Source organism: Emys orbicularis, chromosome 8 (assembly GCF_028017835.1).
Source record: "Emys orbicularis isolate rEmyOrb1 chromosome 8, rEmyOrb1.hap1, whole genome shotgun sequence".
Taxonomy (NCBI): Eukaryota; Metazoa; Chordata; order Testudines; family Emydidae; genus Emys; species Emys orbicularis.
Window position 1 is genome coordinate 79,158,335 of NC_088690.1, and position 20,120 is coordinate 79,178,454.

The 20,120-nt window shown below is 43.5% G+C and overlaps 1 protein-coding gene across 1 annotated transcript in view; it reads right to left on the reverse strand.

Annotated features, from left to right (window-relative positions):
- The window catches only part of CTNNA1 (catenin alpha 1), a 216,326-nt gene that overhangs the window by 161,516 nt on the left and 34,690 nt on the right, over positions 1 to 20,120 (reverse strand). Inside the window, exon 3 of the mRNA XM_065410042.1 lies at positions 14,695 to 14,890. Coding sequence (XP_065266114.1) covers positions 14,695 to 14,890 — 196 coding nt within the window. The remainder of the gene's footprint in view (positions 1 to 14,694; positions 14,891 to 20,120) is intronic.

The window sequence follows — 20,120 nt, forward strand, 5'->3', positions numbered from 1 at the left end:
GCATGGGTTTTTCACACAGCAACAAGGGATAAAACATTTAAAATCCACACAAGGAAGTGTTGTTTTAAAAGTAGAATATAATATCTGAAACTAGTTGGCTCGATTTCAAGTTGACTATCTCTGAAGAAAAACCCGGGGAGGGGGAAATGGGGGATGGGGAGAGAAGGAGACAGGAGTATAAATTTCCTGGCTTCCAGTTAATGCTAGGGCTACATCTACAGTAGAGCACTTACATCGGTAAAGCTGCACCGATGTGGCTACGCCACTGTAACACTTGTGGTGGAGACACTCAAAGCCGACGGGAAAGATGCGGTAGCTATGATGGCAGAAGAAGCTGACATAATGCTGTCCAGACCCACACTTAGGTCAGTATAACTTACATTGCTCAGTGGTGTGGATTATCCATACCCCTGAGCAACAGAAATTATACCAAAGTAACCTGTAGTGTAGACAAGGGTCTAGGTTTTGAAAAAAACAAATTATATTAATTACCTGGAAACACAGAACTGAAGTTCCTCAAACAAAACCTTTAATTTGGCTCTTATATCCCACCAACCTGTGCATCTTTCATCTACAAAGAAGAAAGGTACAGCAGGGCCTACCCCTAGGGAATTTCTGCAACAGTCCCACTGGTGCCGCTATTAAATTCAGCTTCACCAAACTTAATGTAGATCAAATGTAGTCTCCATCAACTTCCAGTGTTTTTAACCACACACTCTCAAACCTGTATATACAGACGCTCCCAGTCTTACGTAAACGTTCCGTTCCGGAACGCCTTGCGTAACTCAAATTTTGCGTAAGTTGGGAACGTACAGTATACCCAACAATTACACCCAAAAAAACCAACCAAACAAACACTATTTCTAGCTTATAGAACTTTTTCCGTAAGTGCGGATTTGCATAAGTCGGGTTTGCGTAACCCGGGGGGCGCCTGTATATCGTTCTAGGAAGAGGCTATGTGATGCAGACTCAGTGCCCAAGCTTTCTACTTCTAAATACCTAGAATCCAAACAACAGCTAGTTGCTTGGATCTCTCAGTCAAGACCCAGTGTGGCTATTTATAGTCCTTATAACAATACCACCAGTTTAGGCAGTTGAAGTTTCCCACTGAAGCAAAAGGAGGTATCCTGACTATTTTCAATGCTAGCCACAAAACACTGCCTCAAACAGCTGAAAATATTGTTAACAAGTTAAACTGTGAATGGTCCTGAAGATGTACCACACAGCTTATTGTTAAAAAGTATCTCAATTTCTTTTCACAAGATAGCAGTAGAAAGTGCGTTTACTTTGTATGTTGGGTATCACACCCTATTTCTATATATTACATCATACTGATGTAAAGCTGCTTATAAACTACCTCCACAGGGAAGTTAAAACCCCAAAATGTTTTGATATTTAGACCAAATGTGTTACAAAGTGGTTCCCAGTATAAAGATGAAAAAAAAATGATGCAAACAAGTTGTCTAGTGAAGACACTGAATTATACGGTGATATTCCTACTGTACTTTTTGAACTGTAGTCTATGGATCTCACTTGTTAAGTAAAACAAATCTGAACTTCAGCTGGTATCTTATTACAATGCAAAGGCAAGAGCCACTTGGGTGATTAGACACCCTCATTCAGTTTGACTTCATGACCATTCAAAAGTGTGAAAGAGTCAGTTCGTCCACATTAAGAGGAGCAAGTAGAGTCATTTAGGATTTCTCTCCCAGTGCTGCACACTACCTGCAGTGAAGTAGTTCAGATCACAAAAATACTTTTGGAATCATGAGGGATAAAAGAGCTTCTTGGATTGCTTAGTATTTCAAGATCTCAACCGTCGTCCTTTCCTCAAGCCCCTACATTTGCTTCAGTTCAGAGTCTGCCAGAGATTCTCAGACACTGGCCTGTGGATCACTGGGGATCAGCAGAAAATGTGCTAGTCTATTTCCAGGTGATAAATCACAAGACACCTAAAGGTGCTGTATAGTATCACTCTTCCACATATTCAATTGTTATAACTGCCACAGAAAGAACATGCAATTGTGAATGTTCAGGGAGGTGTTTCTAAAACAGCCTCTACTTTTCATTACATTTGAGTTAAGAGAACAGTTACTTGGGAATCAAAGAGTATCAAATGTTGCTTCATTTAACACAAGTCATTTATAGAAAGATATTCAGTACACATGAAAGCTTTATGTCTTTCTATATAAAACTTCATTTTACATCAGTTAACTTTAACAAAGAACTCAGAATCCTCTAGCTGACATTTAGTTAAGACTGAGGATTTTTATTTTCTATATCCACAAAGTTTATGGGAGCTTTTATGAGGTTGACCAAGTGTGCTTTCCCCAGTGCACTAGTACTTCATATTGCCATATGTTGGTGCAGTCAGTTGATTTAGAACCACCATGGACATTCTGTTCCGTAGACTTAAAAATCAGTGACAGAGCTAGTCCCAGGGGTTGGATCCCAGAATGTACAATAAATGGTTAAACACTAAGCCAATTGCTAAACTTGGATGTATGAGGTGATAGGTACCCCAAAATTGGCATAGGCAGCTTTATAAACCATGTATGAATTTTGGGGAATGGTAGGGGACAGAAGAACTTTAGAGATTGATAGTCATACCTAAAATATAAGTCTGGCTTATTTTTGCAAATTTGAAGGGGGGGTGGGGGGGGAGTGTTAAAAGTTTAGGGCGGGCAGAAAGGGTGCTCAGTGCTCTTGCAACTGATTGTCTTCCAGAAGAACTTCAAAGCCTGGTGAACTCCTGGGTCCCACGGAAGTCTGTGACAAGTCTCAGACTTCAGTGGGGCCAGGATTTCAGCCCATGAGTCTAGGATACAGAACTTGGAATAGTATACTGAGTTTTCATAGTGAAGATGTAGCAACAGTAATCTAACCCAAATAAAATTTTCTCAAACAGGTGCTTAATCAGTTATTCCTTGACATGGCTACTAAAGAAAAAGAAAAAATCAGTAACTGATAAAGAGTTTAACTTGTAGGAATGTGTAAAAAAATAATATCTTGAGACTAAAAAGCTTAGAATTAATTTAATTCTGAACTCTACAAAGTTCAGTAGTGTTGTATCCCAGGAAGAGTCTCCAAATGGTAAGCAGTTCTTTGGAATTGAATCTTTAAAGTTAAAGTTAGATATTTCATTAAATGATGTAAGGTTGGACATCTCTTTTGAATAAGTGGGCTATTCGATCTTACATCAAGGCATTCAACTGCCACCCCTGCTCACACCCACACAGAACGGTCCCAAGAATAGGATGCTGTCTGATCACTATGGAGAATGAGGTACCACGGAGTTCTTCACAACCATATTTAAGATGAGCAATATGATGCTTTCAGTATTTTGCCACATGAAGCATCTTTGAGTTTTTGTAAAACAAAACCAAATTCCAAATATCAAGCTACAGCTGCCCAGTTACAGCATTTCCAACTGGAGATGTTAAGGATAGAAAACAAATCTAAAGTTGAGACATAGGAATTGCAAAACTGTATTGGATCACTGGTCCATCTAGTTTGGTATCCTGCAGCTCCAAAAGCAGCCAGTACAAACTTACTTCAAAAGGTGCAAAAACCCCTGCAGTAGGCAACTATGAAGTTTAAGCAAGCTAATTCTCTGTTCTTTTCCTCTGTCAAACACAATTGCTTCATCTAGTGTTTTTGTAAAGCAACGAGGTAAAAACTGATGGAGGGAGGGGTCTATTTCTCAGGGGACTGCCACACACACACAAAACATTAGTTATGCCATCTTGACATAAGGGTTGCAGATTTAGCATTATTATTTAAATATCTAGGGGTACAAATTTCACCCAATTTGAGTCCTGCAGGGGACTTTCAGGGCTGGGAAGAAATCAGTCTCACTATGTATGCATGAAAGCATTAACTCTGACTTAAGCATATTTCAGTCTCAACATTAAGATGTGCAGTTACATTCAAGCTTTCATAGTATGGCCCACTAGCAAGACTTATTTTAGCCTTTATAGAAAAACTGAAGAGCTTAAGTAACAATCTCTTACATGGAGGAAAAAAGTAGAGAGCAAGAACTTGTGTATGAGATCTACCAAATGTTAGGTGGTCTTTTTTTGAATGGATGGTATGGTATGGAAGAAATCTAAGAGCATGTATCTCTGATGCAAGTAAATGACAAAATCATTGGTTATCGTAAATCATAACAGTCAGGATTTCTTTCCTTTGTATTCATCCTGTGCCTGGTCTTTGAAGAAACACGCGCCATTCAAAATGCTCCTTTGGATTTCACTTAGGCTTGGTCTACACTAACCCCCCAAGTCGAACTAAGGTACGCAAATTCAGCTACGTTAATAACGTAGCTGAATTCGACATACCTTAGTTCGAACTTACCGCGGTTCAGACGCGGTCCACACGCGGCAGGCAGGCTCCCCCGTCGACTCCGCGGTACTCCTCTCGCTGAGCTGGAGTACCGCAGTCGACAGCGAGCACTTCCTGGTTCGACTTATCGCGTCCAGACCAGACGCGATAAGTCGAACCCAGAACTTCGATCCCCAGCCGCCGAACTAGCGGCTGGGTGTAGACCAGCCCTAAGTGTAGGCATAAAGTATGGTAATGTGAATACATTTAAATGTACTTGTCAGAACCAAATATCGGATCCATACTTCTCCTCTCACCATTCTAAATGGAATGAGTTGCTAAAATTCAATTATAAAAAAAAAAAAAAAAAAAAAAAAAAAGCCAGCAGTGTCCACTTCACTCACTCCCCACTCAAGACAGTTTTAGAAGTCAACCAACACTGCACCAGGCTTCAGATGTTAGCTAGAAAGGTTAAGAGCATGGGGAGAAGGGATTTCGTTTTTAAAATAGCAAGCTAACAAGTCAATTGTGAAGTAAAGAACCATTCCTCTGATTGTAATTAAAAAAAAAAAAATCTTTCAAAGGGCTTTGTCACCACTAAAAACCTCAAACTATGCCCCAATTATCCCCCACCTTGATTACTGCACACCCCACGGCGCCTCCTCTCACACTCCATATTCCTCTCTCGTCAGACTGTTCACATCCTTCACCTCCCCCCCCCTCCACCCCAATCTGTTCCACTGGCTACCTATTCTCCACCACTTGAAGGCCAGGATAGAAGTTTGATATCAGAAGCCCCATCTGTATAGCTCCACCCCAACGTACACACCCAACCCCACATCTTGCCACTGATACCACCCTCAATGCTCAGTTCAACTGAGTGAGAAGAGGCTTTCCATGCTGTCCCCTATATCTGAAAGATCTTCTATTGCAGCTTGCCAAGCTACCACCTTTTGTTCAAAACTCCCCTGATTACTCACTTTTTCCATGCCTACAAAATGCAAGTTGATAAATATGGAATTCTGTCCATTTCTCATTGAGCCTTCCTTGACAGGTAGAGACAATAAGGATTTCATAATTGGTTCTAAAGAAATGTCCGTTGGCCTGGCTTGATCAGACAGATGTTTACAGGCTCTTTAGAAAAACAGTCACACTTCAAAATAAGCCAGAAAAATTTGAGAACTCCCAAACCTGGTTGGCTACAAGTGACAGTATTAATCACACTGGTTTATTTCCTGCAAAAAGTGAGCAGAGGCCCTTACAAATTTGTGATGTCTCAGGAAGTAACTAGAATCTGTTTGCTTAAACCACAAGAGCTCTAGCTGAGCTTTCTGAAACAGTTTAAAGGAGTTAGGCACCTAACTCCCATTAAGTTTCCATGGGATTTGGACAACTGTCCCTTTGAAATTTTCTACCTTAGTCTCTTCCTAAACTGTATCACTCTGATGTACCAAGGGAAATTGAGGATTTATGTTTTATTTTGTTACGTGATCTGTCCCGTTGTTCAGTTTCAGAATAGCTTAATTGACAAGTAAAATGTTTAGTTGAATATGCTCTCAAATGGGAGTAGTGTTATTAACCAGTTCCTTTCAGAAGCTAGTTAGTTACAGGATTGCTTACCATGGCAGCCATTTTTTCAACTACATTATCTTCACAGAACCATTTAGAAGGCACATCCATATCCCTTGAGCCCAACGTTCTACTAACAGAAGATATAAAGTTACCATCCCCTCTTCAGTTCCTTTATATCCACCAGCCAGAACGGTCAAATAACCTACCTCCTTTTTAGAGGAAGTGTTGTAGCTTAGATCAGAGTTTCAAGGTCATTTTTAAAGTTTTAGAATTACATTAGCTAGATCTAAAGTTATAAATCAGAGAAGTGGTTCTCAACTTATTTACCGTTGTGGGCCGCATCCAATACTACTTCTATGATCCTGAGAATGTCACATGAGCCGCAGCTATGTGCTGACTGGGCCGCAGGTTGAGAACCACTGGATCATAGGGTTTGGTTTTATTTAAAGTTTTTTCTGGTAGATTCGTAAGCACTACTGAAGACAGGTTTATCTATTACATACTACTCAAAGTTATAGGATTACAGAACCAAGTTGACACTGCTGATCACATTTTACCTAACAGAAAATGTGTACATCTTCTGTACACTTAAGTAGTCTGAACCTGATTGAACCAACTGACTAATGCTGCACTACTTTAGAGACAGTAGCTCAGGCATAGGGAAGTAGTAGTACTGCAAGTAACTGACAAGCAGCTATTTCTCATTGTTTCTGATGAACAAAAGCAAGGATAATTTACACAGGCAGTTCAGAAATAACATTTTAGAAACACAGTGATAGCACTGCTCTACAGCCAAAATGCATCTGAAATAAAATGTATGCATCCGAAGAAGTGGGCTGTAGCCCACGAAAACTTCTGCTCCAATAAATTTGTTAGTCTCTAAGGTGCCACAAGTACTCCTGTTCTTTTTACTAATTCTGGGTCACTGAGAACGAAAATGATGCTTAAAATTGTTGATTGGCTCTAGTTTTCAAGATATGCTATTGGGTCAGTATATAAGACCCTTGGACTTGGGAATGGCAGAGGATAAGTGAGTTATAAAGGGAAGGGATCTCAATTTAAACCAGAACTGACTAAAATACATCTTTGACTGGATCTATGAATAAATCTATGACTGGGTTTGGACAGTACTTGCTTTTTAGGCAAAACAATGAATGATGCAATCTGAAGCTGGTATTGCGTCATACATGATATGAATTGCATCATGTTATTCCTAGAAGTCATGGATGATGAAATCATAACGAAGCTTACATCACTCTGCTGAACAAATTGCCCTATATCAGCTCTAGAAATCATACAGTGTCGTGCTCTCTTATTTGTCAGTGTCTGATTTTGCAAAGGGACACATTTCTGTTTAGCCAAAGTGAGCAGAGATGCCTCGTACTTGTGTGAACAGTGCAGATAACTTCTGCTATGTTTGTGGTGAAGTGACTTTTGCATCACAAAAGCGCAGTATAACCACTATGGTTAAGAAAGCCTACCACCTTTATTTTGGCTGCAAAATTGGAGATCAGGACAGGAGGTGGGCCCCACACATATGCTGCAACACTTGTGCAACAAATCTTCGCCAGTGGTTGAACAGGAAAAGGAAATCTATGCCTTTTGCAGTGCCAATGATTTGGAGAGAGCCAACAGATCATACCAGCAATTATTACTTCTGCATGGTGCCTCCAGTTGGGAAAGGTGTGTCAAAGAAGAAAAAGTGGACTGTGCATTATCCAAACATTCCATCAGCTATACGCCCAGTACCCCTCGGAGAAGGACTGCCGGTTCCTGATGCACCAGAATCACTCTCACTTGAGTCAGACGAGGAAGAGGATGAAACTTCTGGTCCTGAACCATCTATGTCACAGGACCCACATTTTCTCCCATCCTCCTCCTCTGAACCACACCTCATAACACAAGGTGAACTGAATGACCTTGTCAGGGATTTGGAACTACCCAAGAGTAAGGCAGAGCTGTTGGGCTCCAGACTACAGCAGTGGAATCTCCTGGCAGGTGATGTTAGGGTTTCCATGTTCCGTGACCGTCAAAAAGGATCTTGTCCCATTCTTCTTCATGGAAGGTGATGATGTAACCTGCAACAACATCGATGGTGTGATGGCAGCCCTCAACATCGTTCACGATCCAGATGAGTGGAGACTGTTCATTGATTCATCGAAGACGAGTCTTAAAGCTGTTTTACTGCATAATGGCAATGTTTTGCCATCAATTCCAGTTGGTCATGCAGTCCATATGAAGGAAACCTATGACAACATGAAACAACTTTTGAGGTGCATAAACTATGACCGACATCAGTGGCAGCTTTGTGGCAATTTGAAGGTTGTTGCTCTCTTGCTTGATCTGCAGACTGGATACACAAAGTACTGCTGTTTTCTCTGCGAATGGGATAGTCGTGCAAGAGATTCCCACTACATCAAGAAAGATTGGCCACTCCGACAGTCATTGGAGCCTGGGAGGAAAAGTGTTCAGCATCCACCACTTGTTGAATCAAGGAAGATTTTGTTACCACCCTTACACATCAAGCTGGGTCTGATGAAGAACTTTGTCAAGGCCATTGACAAAACACAAGCAGCTTTCAAGTACCTCCGTGGAAAATTTCCAAGGTTAAGTGAAGCTAAGATAAAGGAAGGTGTCTTTGTTGGTCCTCAGATTTGTGAGCTTCTTCGAGATGATGCATTTGACCATGCACTGCGTGGCAAGGAAAAGACGGCATGGAAAGCCTTCCAGTTAGTGGCAATAAATTTTCTCGGAAACAACAAGGCAGACAACTACAGGTTGTTGGTGGAAAACCTCCTCAAGGCATACAAAAGCCTTGGTTGCAACATGTCACTAAAGATACATTTTTTGCACTCTCATCTAGATTTTTTTCCACCGAACTGCGGAGCAGTGAGCGACGAGCACGGCGAGCCATTTCACCAGGACATTGCAACAATGGAGAAACGCTATCAGGGCAAATGGAGCCCATCAATGCTTGCAGACTATTGCTGGACAGTGACAAGAGATGCTCCATTTAATGAATACAAGAGACAAGACAAGAAGTGCCGAGTAGACACTGAATAGACTAAACTATGTACATAATAGTTTTTTGCCTTTCGTTTCATAATAAATTTTATTTATATAACCCTTTTGCTGATTTTTAAAGTGTTACATAAACAGGTCAGGTGAAATATCATGTAAAGCAACCATAAACACATGAAGAGACCTAGGTTTACAATTTATGATTAGAACTCTACTATCTACACAATATACATAGGGACATAAAATGTAAAAACTTAAATATCTTAGAAACAGTAGCCAATCAGTTGTTTTAATTGTCATATTTGAATTCAGCACATCAAAATACATAATAAATAGCACATTTTATCTCTGAAGCAGACAACTTCTCAAAAATTGTAGACCAGTGTAATTAAGGAATAGGGACCAAGCTGGCAATTTAGATGTAGTAGGTTTATTCATATCACTCTTCCGGTCCCAGGGCGCTAGGTTTCTCTACAGAATACTTACACATTTTGATATTCATTGGCATGCAGGCACTTCAAAACGGTCTTATGACTACAATGAAGCTGACAAGAAGCAGATAGGAACAGCATGGATTGTGGCTGTGAACCAAAATATAGTTCATCCAGGATCAGCTTTACTCCCATGACCATTCAGAAAGATGTACTTAAGTTTTAACATAAGCTGGATCCAAGACCTAGACCCTTGTAACCCAACTGTACCTGGTGACAAGTGTTGGGTTTGGGTATGAAAAGACAAAACAACAACAAAAAAACCAAAAAAACAATACTCGACCCTCTAAGGGCTCAGGTTCGGTCATTTTTTTTCCTGCTGTGTGCATGTGTTTCCAACTTCCTAAAGCCCGCCTCTGACTTTGTCTGTTAATTGTTATCCTCCTCTGCTTTTCCTCTCCACTCCTCAGCCCTTCCTCCTCTGCCATTCCCCCTGCCCCACAGTCCTGTTCTCCTCAACTCTCTCCCCATATTCTTCCCCTTCCCTCAACTCCATCTTCACTCCCCAGCCCTTCTGACCCCTGGGAGACATCACAGCCCTGCCTCTGGTAGCGAGGTACCCGGAGCACGAATGACATTGGGGAGTTTGTTTTGTAGCACTGCCAAAGAGCAACGTGGTTGATTCAAAGGGGAGTGGAAGCTGAAATGGTACCACCATTGCAGTACGTAGGAGCACCCCAGTGCTGCTGAGAGGTTGAGCCAACTGGAAGAAAATCAGGGACAGGTGTCCCTTTCCTTCCTTTGCATGGGGTGGTGGGTGACAGCCTCCCAGGCCTGCATGCAGAGGTCTGAACCCTGGGCTTGCACTGCTGGCCAAGCAGATGCTCTGGATAAGGTGGCAAAGCTGTTTGGTCTTATCCCAGAGATAGGGCATCTATGCAAACAGCTGCTGATCCACTGGTCCCTGTGACAGAGGTGGCTTCCCCACTACAGGGACCAAGCTCACCAGTTCTCGCAGGCCGAGCTTCTGTGGGGCAAAAACAACACTGATCCTCTGAGCATAGACCATCCCACCTCTGGCCATAGCTCCCGGAGCAAAAACTAAGTCCCTACAAGTGTTGGACATGAAAACAATTTGACACTCCTGGGCTGGGTTCAGGTTCAGGTCAGGCTTTAAACTTAGGCCCAAGCAGACCTCTACAAAGAAGCATATAGTCTTGACAACCCAGGAGGCTCACACTACAGCCAGTCTTATTTTATTTTATTATTCAATATAAACATTTAAGGGCTGGTCTACACTACAAAGTTAGGTCAACTTAACTACATCACTCAGCGGTGTGAAAAAACGTGTGCAAATGTAATTAAACGGATCTAAGCCCAGGTGTAGGCACTGCTAGGTTGATGGAAGACCTAGCTACCGCCTCTCAGAGAAGCGTATTTACTACAGCAACCGAAGAACCTCTTCCACTGCTGCAGAAAGTGTCTACATTGCAGTGCTACTGCAGCACAGCAGCATTTCTAGAGTAGAAGAAAGACCCATATATTGCATTAATGAAGCACATTCAACAATATAGAGAACTACAGCTCACTAATTCAGCTACAGAACCAGAGCTATTTTATGCTAATATTCAGCTCTCCATTCTAAATCAGTCTTACCCATGATTGGGAGGTGATGTAGTTTACTGACCTCAATATAACATTTTGTCCCTAACAAATTCAAAGCACTGTCATTCAGCAGACATAGGCAAAACACCAACCCTGTTAGTTTTGAAATTAAATCAATTATGGTGAACGAGTATCACTCAGGAGAGTTATATTCATGCTGTATATTAGCCAGATTCTCAAGAGACAGAGCTCCCTATAATATTCTTAGATATGAAGAGTTAGCAAAGTCAGATGGCAATAGATAGGAACATTTCAAACTAACCGCACACAGGGATTTGGTCAGACTCTTGTATGTTCTACCTCTGTAGAGACCTCAGCTATTTATGCTTAGAAATATAAATGCAAGCTAAGGAAAACCAGCATCTGTTCACTTTGAGAACAAGGATTTCCCAATGTGAAGCAAAAATTCAAGATTAACACTAAGCCAGCCCAAGTGTTAGTGCACTATTATATGTAACCCAGATCACATTAGTTGGGGGGGGGGGGGGGGGGGAAGAGTGCAAAATTACCAGGCAGAGAGACCTCCCAACTACATTGGACCTTGATGTTTGGGGAAAGTTGGCAGGGAAGGAAAAGGGCGTGAGCATAAGGAAATTGCAGTGAACATCTTCACGGCTCCAGAACAAAATAAGATTCTCTCACACCCTGCTGGAGAAAGGATGTCAGACTAGTTTAAAAAGTTATATATATTATATATATATATACACACACACACACACACACACCCCCCTACCTCAATACATCAAGTCATTCAATTGCTCCACATGCCTATCCCTACACAATTTAATATACAAATGAGAGCAGAGATACCTGTATTTTGTCGGTACAAGAAAGAGCAAGGTAGCATAAGGTTTTGGGAAGAAGAGCCCAACATTTACTGTTATTTGCCTAAAAAGTTTTCTGAAGGGCTGTTGTTGCTCTGCATATTTATCACAGTGCACATAGGCTAGATTAACAATCTCCTTCATGCAAATTGTCCCAACAGCTCAGCCCTGTGGCCATGCCAGAGCAATATACAATGCAACATCACAAGGAAGGAGTGCAAAACTTCATTGGGATGGGCCAAGAGAATCAGATGCCCAATAAGCACTCAGAAGCAATTAGAAAAGATTGTTTGGATAACGTTTATAAATATTTTTTAAATCTGAGGGTGGCCATAGCCCAATTAGCGCTACTAATACATCAAGTTTAATTTGAGTTGTTGATGGTGTGGGAAAGGAAGGAGAAATGGAGAAACTTTAAAGGGTGAAAGTAGTATTTCACCCTTATAGAATGCTCACAGCTCAAGGAATTTTGTTCCCAAAGAGTCACTGCCAGACTCAGGTGCAGAAAATTTCAGCTATAAGAGTTCTACGTTGTGGAAAGTTAACCGGGGGAGGGAGTCATATTGAAGCAGTTTGACAACCTTCATTACTGCTTTTCACTATAAACACAGAGATTGGCAACCATTGGCCCCTGGCGGGCCAGGCCGGTTTGTTTACCTGCCGCATCCGCAGGTTTGGCTGGTCGCAGCTCCCACTGGCTGCGGCTCGCCGCTCCAGGCCAATGGGGGCTGTGGGAAGGCTAGCACATCCCTTGGCCCATGCCGCTTCCCACAGCCCCCCCATTGGCCTGAAGCGGCTAGTCGCGGCCAATGGGAGCTGTGATGGGCTGAACCTGCGGACGCAGCAGGTAAACAAAACTGGCCCAGCCTGCCAGGGCACCCTGGCGGGCCGCGGGCCAAAGGTTGCCGATGCCTGCTATAACATATTGTGGAAAGATCAACTAGCACACAGCTTGAGGAATTTCTTCCTCCTTTGCACAGAGCTCCATTTGTAGCTCATCAGCACCACTAATAACTACAGTAACTCAGTTAACGTTGTCCCAGTTAACGTTTTTTCGTGGTTACGTTGCTGATCAATTAGAGAACATGCTTGTTTAAAGTTGCAAAATGCTCCCTTAACATTGTTTGGCAGCCGCCTGCTTTGTCCACTGCTTTCAGGAAGAGCAGCCTGTTGGAGCTAGCTGGTGGGTGTTTGGAACCAGGGTAGATCGGCAGCCCCCGGCTCCCCCATCAGCTCCCCTAAGTTCCCTGTGCACCAGCCACCCAGCAGGCTATCAATTGCTGGGCAGTTGAGCTGTCCCTCCCCCCACTGCCGTGTGCTGCTCCTACCCTCTGCCTTGGAGCCTCCTGCTTGCTGTGCGGGGGGAGAAGAGGGGTGCTAATGTCAGGGTGTCCCCCCGCCCTCCCGCTCCTGTATGTCATCTCCACAGAGCGGGGGGGATGGAGGGGTGGGAAGGGGACACAACAGGGCTCAGGACAGAGGGAGCTTGCTGGCAGCAGCTGCTGTCTTAATTTGCTGATCTACTTAAAAAGGCAATGTACTTAGAGGGGGTCAGCATACTGAAAGGGGCAATGCACGTCACACACAGTCTCTTTCTCTCGGTCTCTCCCCCCCTCACACACACGGTGCGTATCTGTCTCTCTCTGCCATGCTGTGTCTCCTCCCTCCATTTGTGCTGCCTTGTAGAGTGTGAGGCTACATTATCAACAATGTGTTAACCCTTGAGGGCTCAGCTGAGTGCTAGTTCATCATTTAGCAGTAAGGCATTCCCTGGGAAATCTCAGGCTCTTACTCTACCACCTCAACCAAGCTTACAATCATGATTTATATATATTTACATTCATTCTTATGGGAAAATTGGATTAGCTTAAAGTAGCATTTTTCAGGAACATAACTACAATGTTAAGCGAGGAGTTACTGTATCTGACTGGGGTCGCAGTTGAAACTAACCTCTGCCTCTCTAGCAGAGATCAAGCAAGCAGCAAGAGATGGAAGACCATCTTAAAGCAAGGGTTCCTGCACATTTTTGTTTAAAACCAACACCACATTAGTCCCTTTTTAAATTTATGCTGCAAATGAGATTCTCAGTCAGCCAGTTTGAGCCAAAACTTCAAACCATTTTCAACTGATACTTTGTCATTAGTCAATTTCAGCCACAAACAAGTAAATGAAAAACAAATTAACAGTAGCCATTAATATCAGTTGACTGGACATCACTGAACTGTAAAATGAAGACTCAGGAGTGAAGTGTAAATCATTATGAGTAACAAATTTACCAACACAAGTTCTGTAGTGACTGGTTTCAGAAGCTTTTCTTACACTTCCTTGGAGAAGACAACAACCAAAAGGGACAGCAATTTTTTTGTTTTGTTTTAATATATAAAGTCTTATGTTGTGAACCAACATTTCTTCAACAACTTTTAAAATTCAGCTTGTCACTATTTATGCATCATTTACTTTTAACTAAGTCTCTCAGCTTGGACACTTAGTTTCACTTTCAGATTTTTAGAATGGCAATGTTTTGTTTTAAACATTCCCCATGTTTAAAGAATTGTACTTTTTAAGACTAAGCTTTTACAGAAAACCTCTTCTAAAGAAAGTTTATTTCAGGAGCAAAATTAAGTTGAAAATGCCCTTTAAAGAATGTAATCCATTTCTGTCTTTTGTAGTGTAGAGTATTTACCTGTGGCACCTGTGCTGTTTAAACTACTAAAGCGATATTTAAGCTGAGGGAAATTAAAGGACAAAGTTTGGAAGATAAACCCACACCGATAACATTATGGGCATTAGAAAGAATAACTAAAAGACAGACTTGAGGGAAACTCCGATTTAAGTTATCATAAAAATACACCACCTACCTTGCTTGCGAACATCTTCCACAGCTGCCACTAGTTCCTCTTTAAGAAACTGACTCTCTTTTGCAATTTTGTCTCCCTTCTCCAAGAAATTCTCTGTTGCTTGTTCAACTGATGCAGCCAGAACATGGGCCTTCTTAGAACGTCCTCTTTTTTTGTTGGAAGGACCCTTGTTACTGGTATTAACTAGTGTTGTAACCTAAAAAAAGGGATAATTTATAGTTGAGATGTATACCGAATAAGCATATTTAACATGAAACAAGATACAAGTTTATCAACTTAATAGCTCGGATTTTCTGAATCAATAGCATATTTGCAATACCTATGCTGACTTCAAGTAGTACTTAATTGCCAGTAAATTCATTTTTGAGCAGTTTTCATGGTCCTTCAACAAGCATAGCGATATTGTAATTAGAAAGCATGATAAACTTAAGCTAAAGTGCTTAGTGAGGGGTGTGTTATTTTTTTAAGAAGCAGACAAAAACTGATTAAAAGTTAGGTGCATCTTTTTCTTTGCATCATGAAGCTGCAATTTCAGTAAGAGGCCAGGGCTATTTTGGATTTGGCTTCACATAAGAAGAATCCAAGTTTGAAACAATTAGTTCAGAACCGTTTAAGACTTTAAAACATTTTAAAAGATTAACAGGATTGAAGTGGCACATCTACAGAAAGCTAGCTTCGCAGTCTTTCTTCAGTCCAAGACAAGGATGAGGGACTTTGCAAGCAAGGTAATTTTACAGCCAAATTAGAGGACTGCAACCTGTCAGCAATTTCTCATTTAATCACTTTTCTAGGTACAGTTGGTAACACCATCTGTAAGTTTAAGGTTGACTGACACTTCCCATTTTAAGACCCTGTTTTCAGTTGCTTATAAAACTTCACCAAGTTTTAACCATTTGGGCTGAACTTTTCAGAGAATGAGATTAGACGAAATATTTTCCCTCCACCTTAAAAAAAAAAAAAAAAAGGTAGTCTTTTTACTTAGAAATTCTAGTGCTCCATGCTGTGGAGCAGAAATCTGAAGTTTGGCAGAAGCTGAATGTGTCAGGTATGTGCCTTTTGCCATGCCCCGTGGAAAAACTGTCCAAATCTGGCCAGTTTATAAGCTTCTAAGCAGTCTCTACCAAGCATGGGTGAACGAAGACTGAAGCCTGGTCTACACTACAATTTTAGGTCATTTCCTGTTTGGCCAGCGTGGCAAGGTGCAGGTGAGTGCCGATCTCATCAGCAGAGGTGACCATGATGGAGTCCCAGGATCGCAAAAGAGCTCCAGCATGGACCGAACGGGAGGTACGGGATCTCATCGCCGTATGGGGAGACAAATCCGTGCTAGCTGAACTCCGTTCCAGTAAACGAAATGCCAAAATATTTGAAAAAGTCTCCAAGGGCATGAAGGACAGAGGCTATAACAGGGACGCAAAGCAGTGCCGCAGGAAAATTAAGAAGCTAAGGCAAGCCTACCAGAAAACCAGAGAGGCAACTGGCCGCTCTGGATCAGAGCCCCGAACATGCCGCTTCTATGAGGAGCTGCATGCCAAGCTAGCGGGTGCAGCCACCACTACCCCAACCCTGTGCTTTGACTCCATCAATGGAGAAGCACGCAACATGGAAGCGAGTTTTGGGGACAAGGAAGATGATGATGATGAAGAGATTGAAGATAGCACACAGCAAGGAAGCGGAGAAACCGGTTTCCCCAACAGCCAGGATACGTTTTTCACCCTGGACACAGTAGCCCCCGAACCCACCCAAGGCGTGCTCCCGGACCCTGAAGGCAGAGAAGGGACCTCTGGTGAGTGTACCTTTGTAAATATTAGACATGGTTTAAAAGCAAGCTGTTTAATGATTAATTTGCCCTGGCATTCGCAGCCAGTACAGCTACTGGAAAAGTCTGTTAACATGTCTGGGGATGGAGCGGAAATCCTCCAGGGACATTTCCATAAAGCTCTCCTGGATGTACACCCAAAGCCTTTGCAAAAGGTTTCTGGGGAGGGTGGCCGTATTCCGTCCGTCATGGTAGGACACTTTACCACGCCAGGCCAGTAGCACGTAGTCTGGAATCATTGCATAACAAAGCATGGCAGCGTATGGTCCAAGTGTTTGCTGGCATTCAAACAACATCCGTTCCTTATTTCTCTGTGTTATCCTCAGAAGAGTGATATCATTCATGGTCACCTGGTTGAAATAGGGCGATTTTATTAAGGGGACATTCAGAGGTGCCCGTTCCTGCTCAGCTGTTTGGCTGTGGCTGAACAGAAATGTTCCCCACTGTTAGCCATGCAGTGGGGGGAGGGGTGAAGCAATCATCCCAGAGAATTGGGTGTGTGTGTGTGGTGGTGGGGGGGGGGGTTAATTTGGGTTTGTGCTGCACGCTAACCCGCAAACCGCAGCCCCTCCTTTTACATTGCAAACCCATTTTAAAATGGCAACCCCAACGGCCGCTTGGTATGGGAAATGAGGGCGCTGCTGTTTGAAACCATTCCCACACGTTATGAAACTTAAAGAAGCCAAAAGACTGTGGCTTACCATGGCTGCCTGCAAGCCGAATTCTGTTGCCTGGCACTGCGTGAGTGATCTCTCACACCAAACCGGCAGGCCCTCAATATAAGAGGCAAAATCCGACCTTGTAACGAAAGCACATGTGCTATGTAATGTGAACAGCAAGGTTTAACGTGAAAGAGTCTACCCATTGTTCTCTAAAATGTGTCTTTTTAACTACCACTCTCCCTTTTTTTCTCCCCCTCCACCAGCTGCCAATTTTTCTCCTTCGCAGAGGGTAGCAAAGATTAGAAGGCGAAAAAAACGCACTCAGGATAAAATGTTCTCTGAGCTCATGCTGTCCTCCCACACTGACAGAGCACAGCAGAATGTGTGGAAGCAGACAATGTCAGAGTGCAGGAAAGCACAATATGAATGCGAGGAGAGATGGCAGGCTAAAGAGGATAGGTGGCGTCAGCTTGCTGACAGAAGGCAAGAGTCAATGCTCCGGCTGCTGGAGCATCAAACTGATATGCTCCAGCATATGGTTGAGCTGCAGGAAAGGCAGCAGGAGCACAGACCGCTGCTACAGCCCCTGTGTAACCAACAGCCCTCCTCCCCAAGTTCCATAGCCTCCTCACCCAGACGCCCAAGAACGCAGTGGGGGGGCCTCTGGCCACCCAGCCACTCCACCCCAGAGGATTGCCCAAGCAACAGAAGGCTGGCCTTCAATAAGTTTTAAAGTACAGTGTGGCCTTGTCCTTCCCTCTTCCCCCACCCCTCCTGGGCTACCTTGGCAGTTATCCCCCCATTTGTGTGAAGAATTAATAAAGAATGCATGAATGTGAAGCAACAATGACTTTATTGCCTCTGCAAGCAGTGATCGAAGGAGGGAGGGGAGGGTGGCTAGCTTACAGGGAAGTAGAGTGAACCAATGGGAGGGAGGGGGGGGGTTCATCAAGGAGAAAAACAGAAGTTTCACACGGTAGCCTGGCCAGTCATGAAACTGGTTTTCAAAGCTTCTCTGACGCGCACCGTGCCCTCCTGTACTCTTCTAACCCTGGTGTCTGGCTGTGCATAATCAGCAGCCAGACAATTTGCCTCAACCTCCCACCTCGCCATAAACATCTCCCCCTCACTCTCACAGATATTGTGGCGCACACAGCAAGCAGTAATAATGGGAATATTGGTTTTGCTGAGGTCTATCCAAGTCAGTAAACTGCGCCAGCGCACTTTTAAACATCCAAATGCACATTCTACCACCATTCTGCACTTGCTCAGCCTATAGTTGAACAGCTCCTGACTACTGTCCAGGCTGCCTGTGTATGGCTTCATGAGCCATTGCATTAAGGGGTAGGCTGGGTCCCCAAGGATAACTATAGGCATTTCAACATCCCCAACGGTTATTTTCTGGTCTGGGAAGAAAGTCCCTTCCTGCAGCTTTTGAAACAGACTAGAGTTCCTGAAGACGCGAGCGTCATGTACCTTTCCCGGCCATCCCACATTGATGTTGGTGAAACGTCCCTTGTGATCCACCAGTGCTTGCAGCAGCATTGAAAAGTACCCCTTTCGGTTTATGTACTCGCTGGCTTGGTGCTCCGGTGCCAAGATAGGGATATGGGTTCTGTCTATCGCCCCACCACAGTTAGGGAATCCCATTGCAGCAAAGCCATCCACTATGACCTGCACATTTCCCAGAGTAACTACCCTTGATATCAGCAGCTCTTTGATTGCTTTGGCTACTTGGATCACAGCAGCCCCCTACAGTAGATTGGCCCACTCCAAATTGATGCCCAACTGACCGGTAGCTGTCTGGCGTTGCAAGCTTCCACAGGGCTATCGCCACTCGCTTCTCAACTGTGAGGGCTGCTCTCATCCTGGTATTCTGGCGCTTCAGGGCAGGGGAAAGCAAGTCACAAAGTTCCATGAAAGTGCCCTTACGCATGCGAAAGTTTCACAGCCACTGGGAATCGTCCCACACCTGCAACACTATGCGGTCCCACCAGTCTGTGCTTGTTTCCCGGGCCCAGAATCTGCGTTCCACGGCATGAACCTGCCCCATTAACACCATGATGTGCACATTGCCAGGGCCTGTACTTTGTGAGAAGTCTATGTCCATGTCTATGTCCTCATCACTCTTGTCATCACGCTGCCGTCGCCTCCTCGCCTGGTTTTGCTTTGGCAGATTCTGCATATACTCCAGGATAATGCGCGTGGTGTTTAAAATGCTCATAATTGCCATGGTGATCTGAGCGGGCTCCATGATCCCAGTGCTATGGCGTCTGGACTGAAAAAAGGCGCGAAACGATTGTCTGCCATTGCTTTCATGGAGGGGGGGGAGGAAGGAGGTGCCTGACGACATGTACCCAGAGTCAACCGCGACACTGTTTTTGCCCCATCAGGCATTGGGATCTCAACGCAGAATTGCAATGGGCGGCAGAGAGTGCAGGAACTGTGGGATAGCTACCCACAGTGCAACGCTCCGGAAGTCGACGCTAGTCTCGGTACTGTGGACGCAGTCCGCCAACTTAATGCACTTAGAGCATTTTGTGTGGGGACACACACAATCGACTGTATAAAAACGATTTCTAAAAAACCGACTTCTATAAATTCGACCTAATTTCGTAGTGTAGACATACCCTGAGATTTGGTAGCTAAATTCTCCAATGAGTCTACATATTCCAGACCAGGGCAGCAGAGGCTGAGGAGAACTTTTTCTACATTTACTGATCCTGGATGCTGTAGGCACCAGAAATGAGAGTAGGAAGCGGTTTCTCCTGTGCTCCCAATACCTCCACTGCTGACACCCAGGTAATAGGGAGGAGGAGAATACCTGACTGAAATGCAGATGGGACAACAGCTAGACTGGTGGTGGAGGAACCAGATATGAACAAGAAGTTTTGGGGGAAGAATACTGGGACTGACTGGACAAGGAGACTGGAAGGAGCAATCTG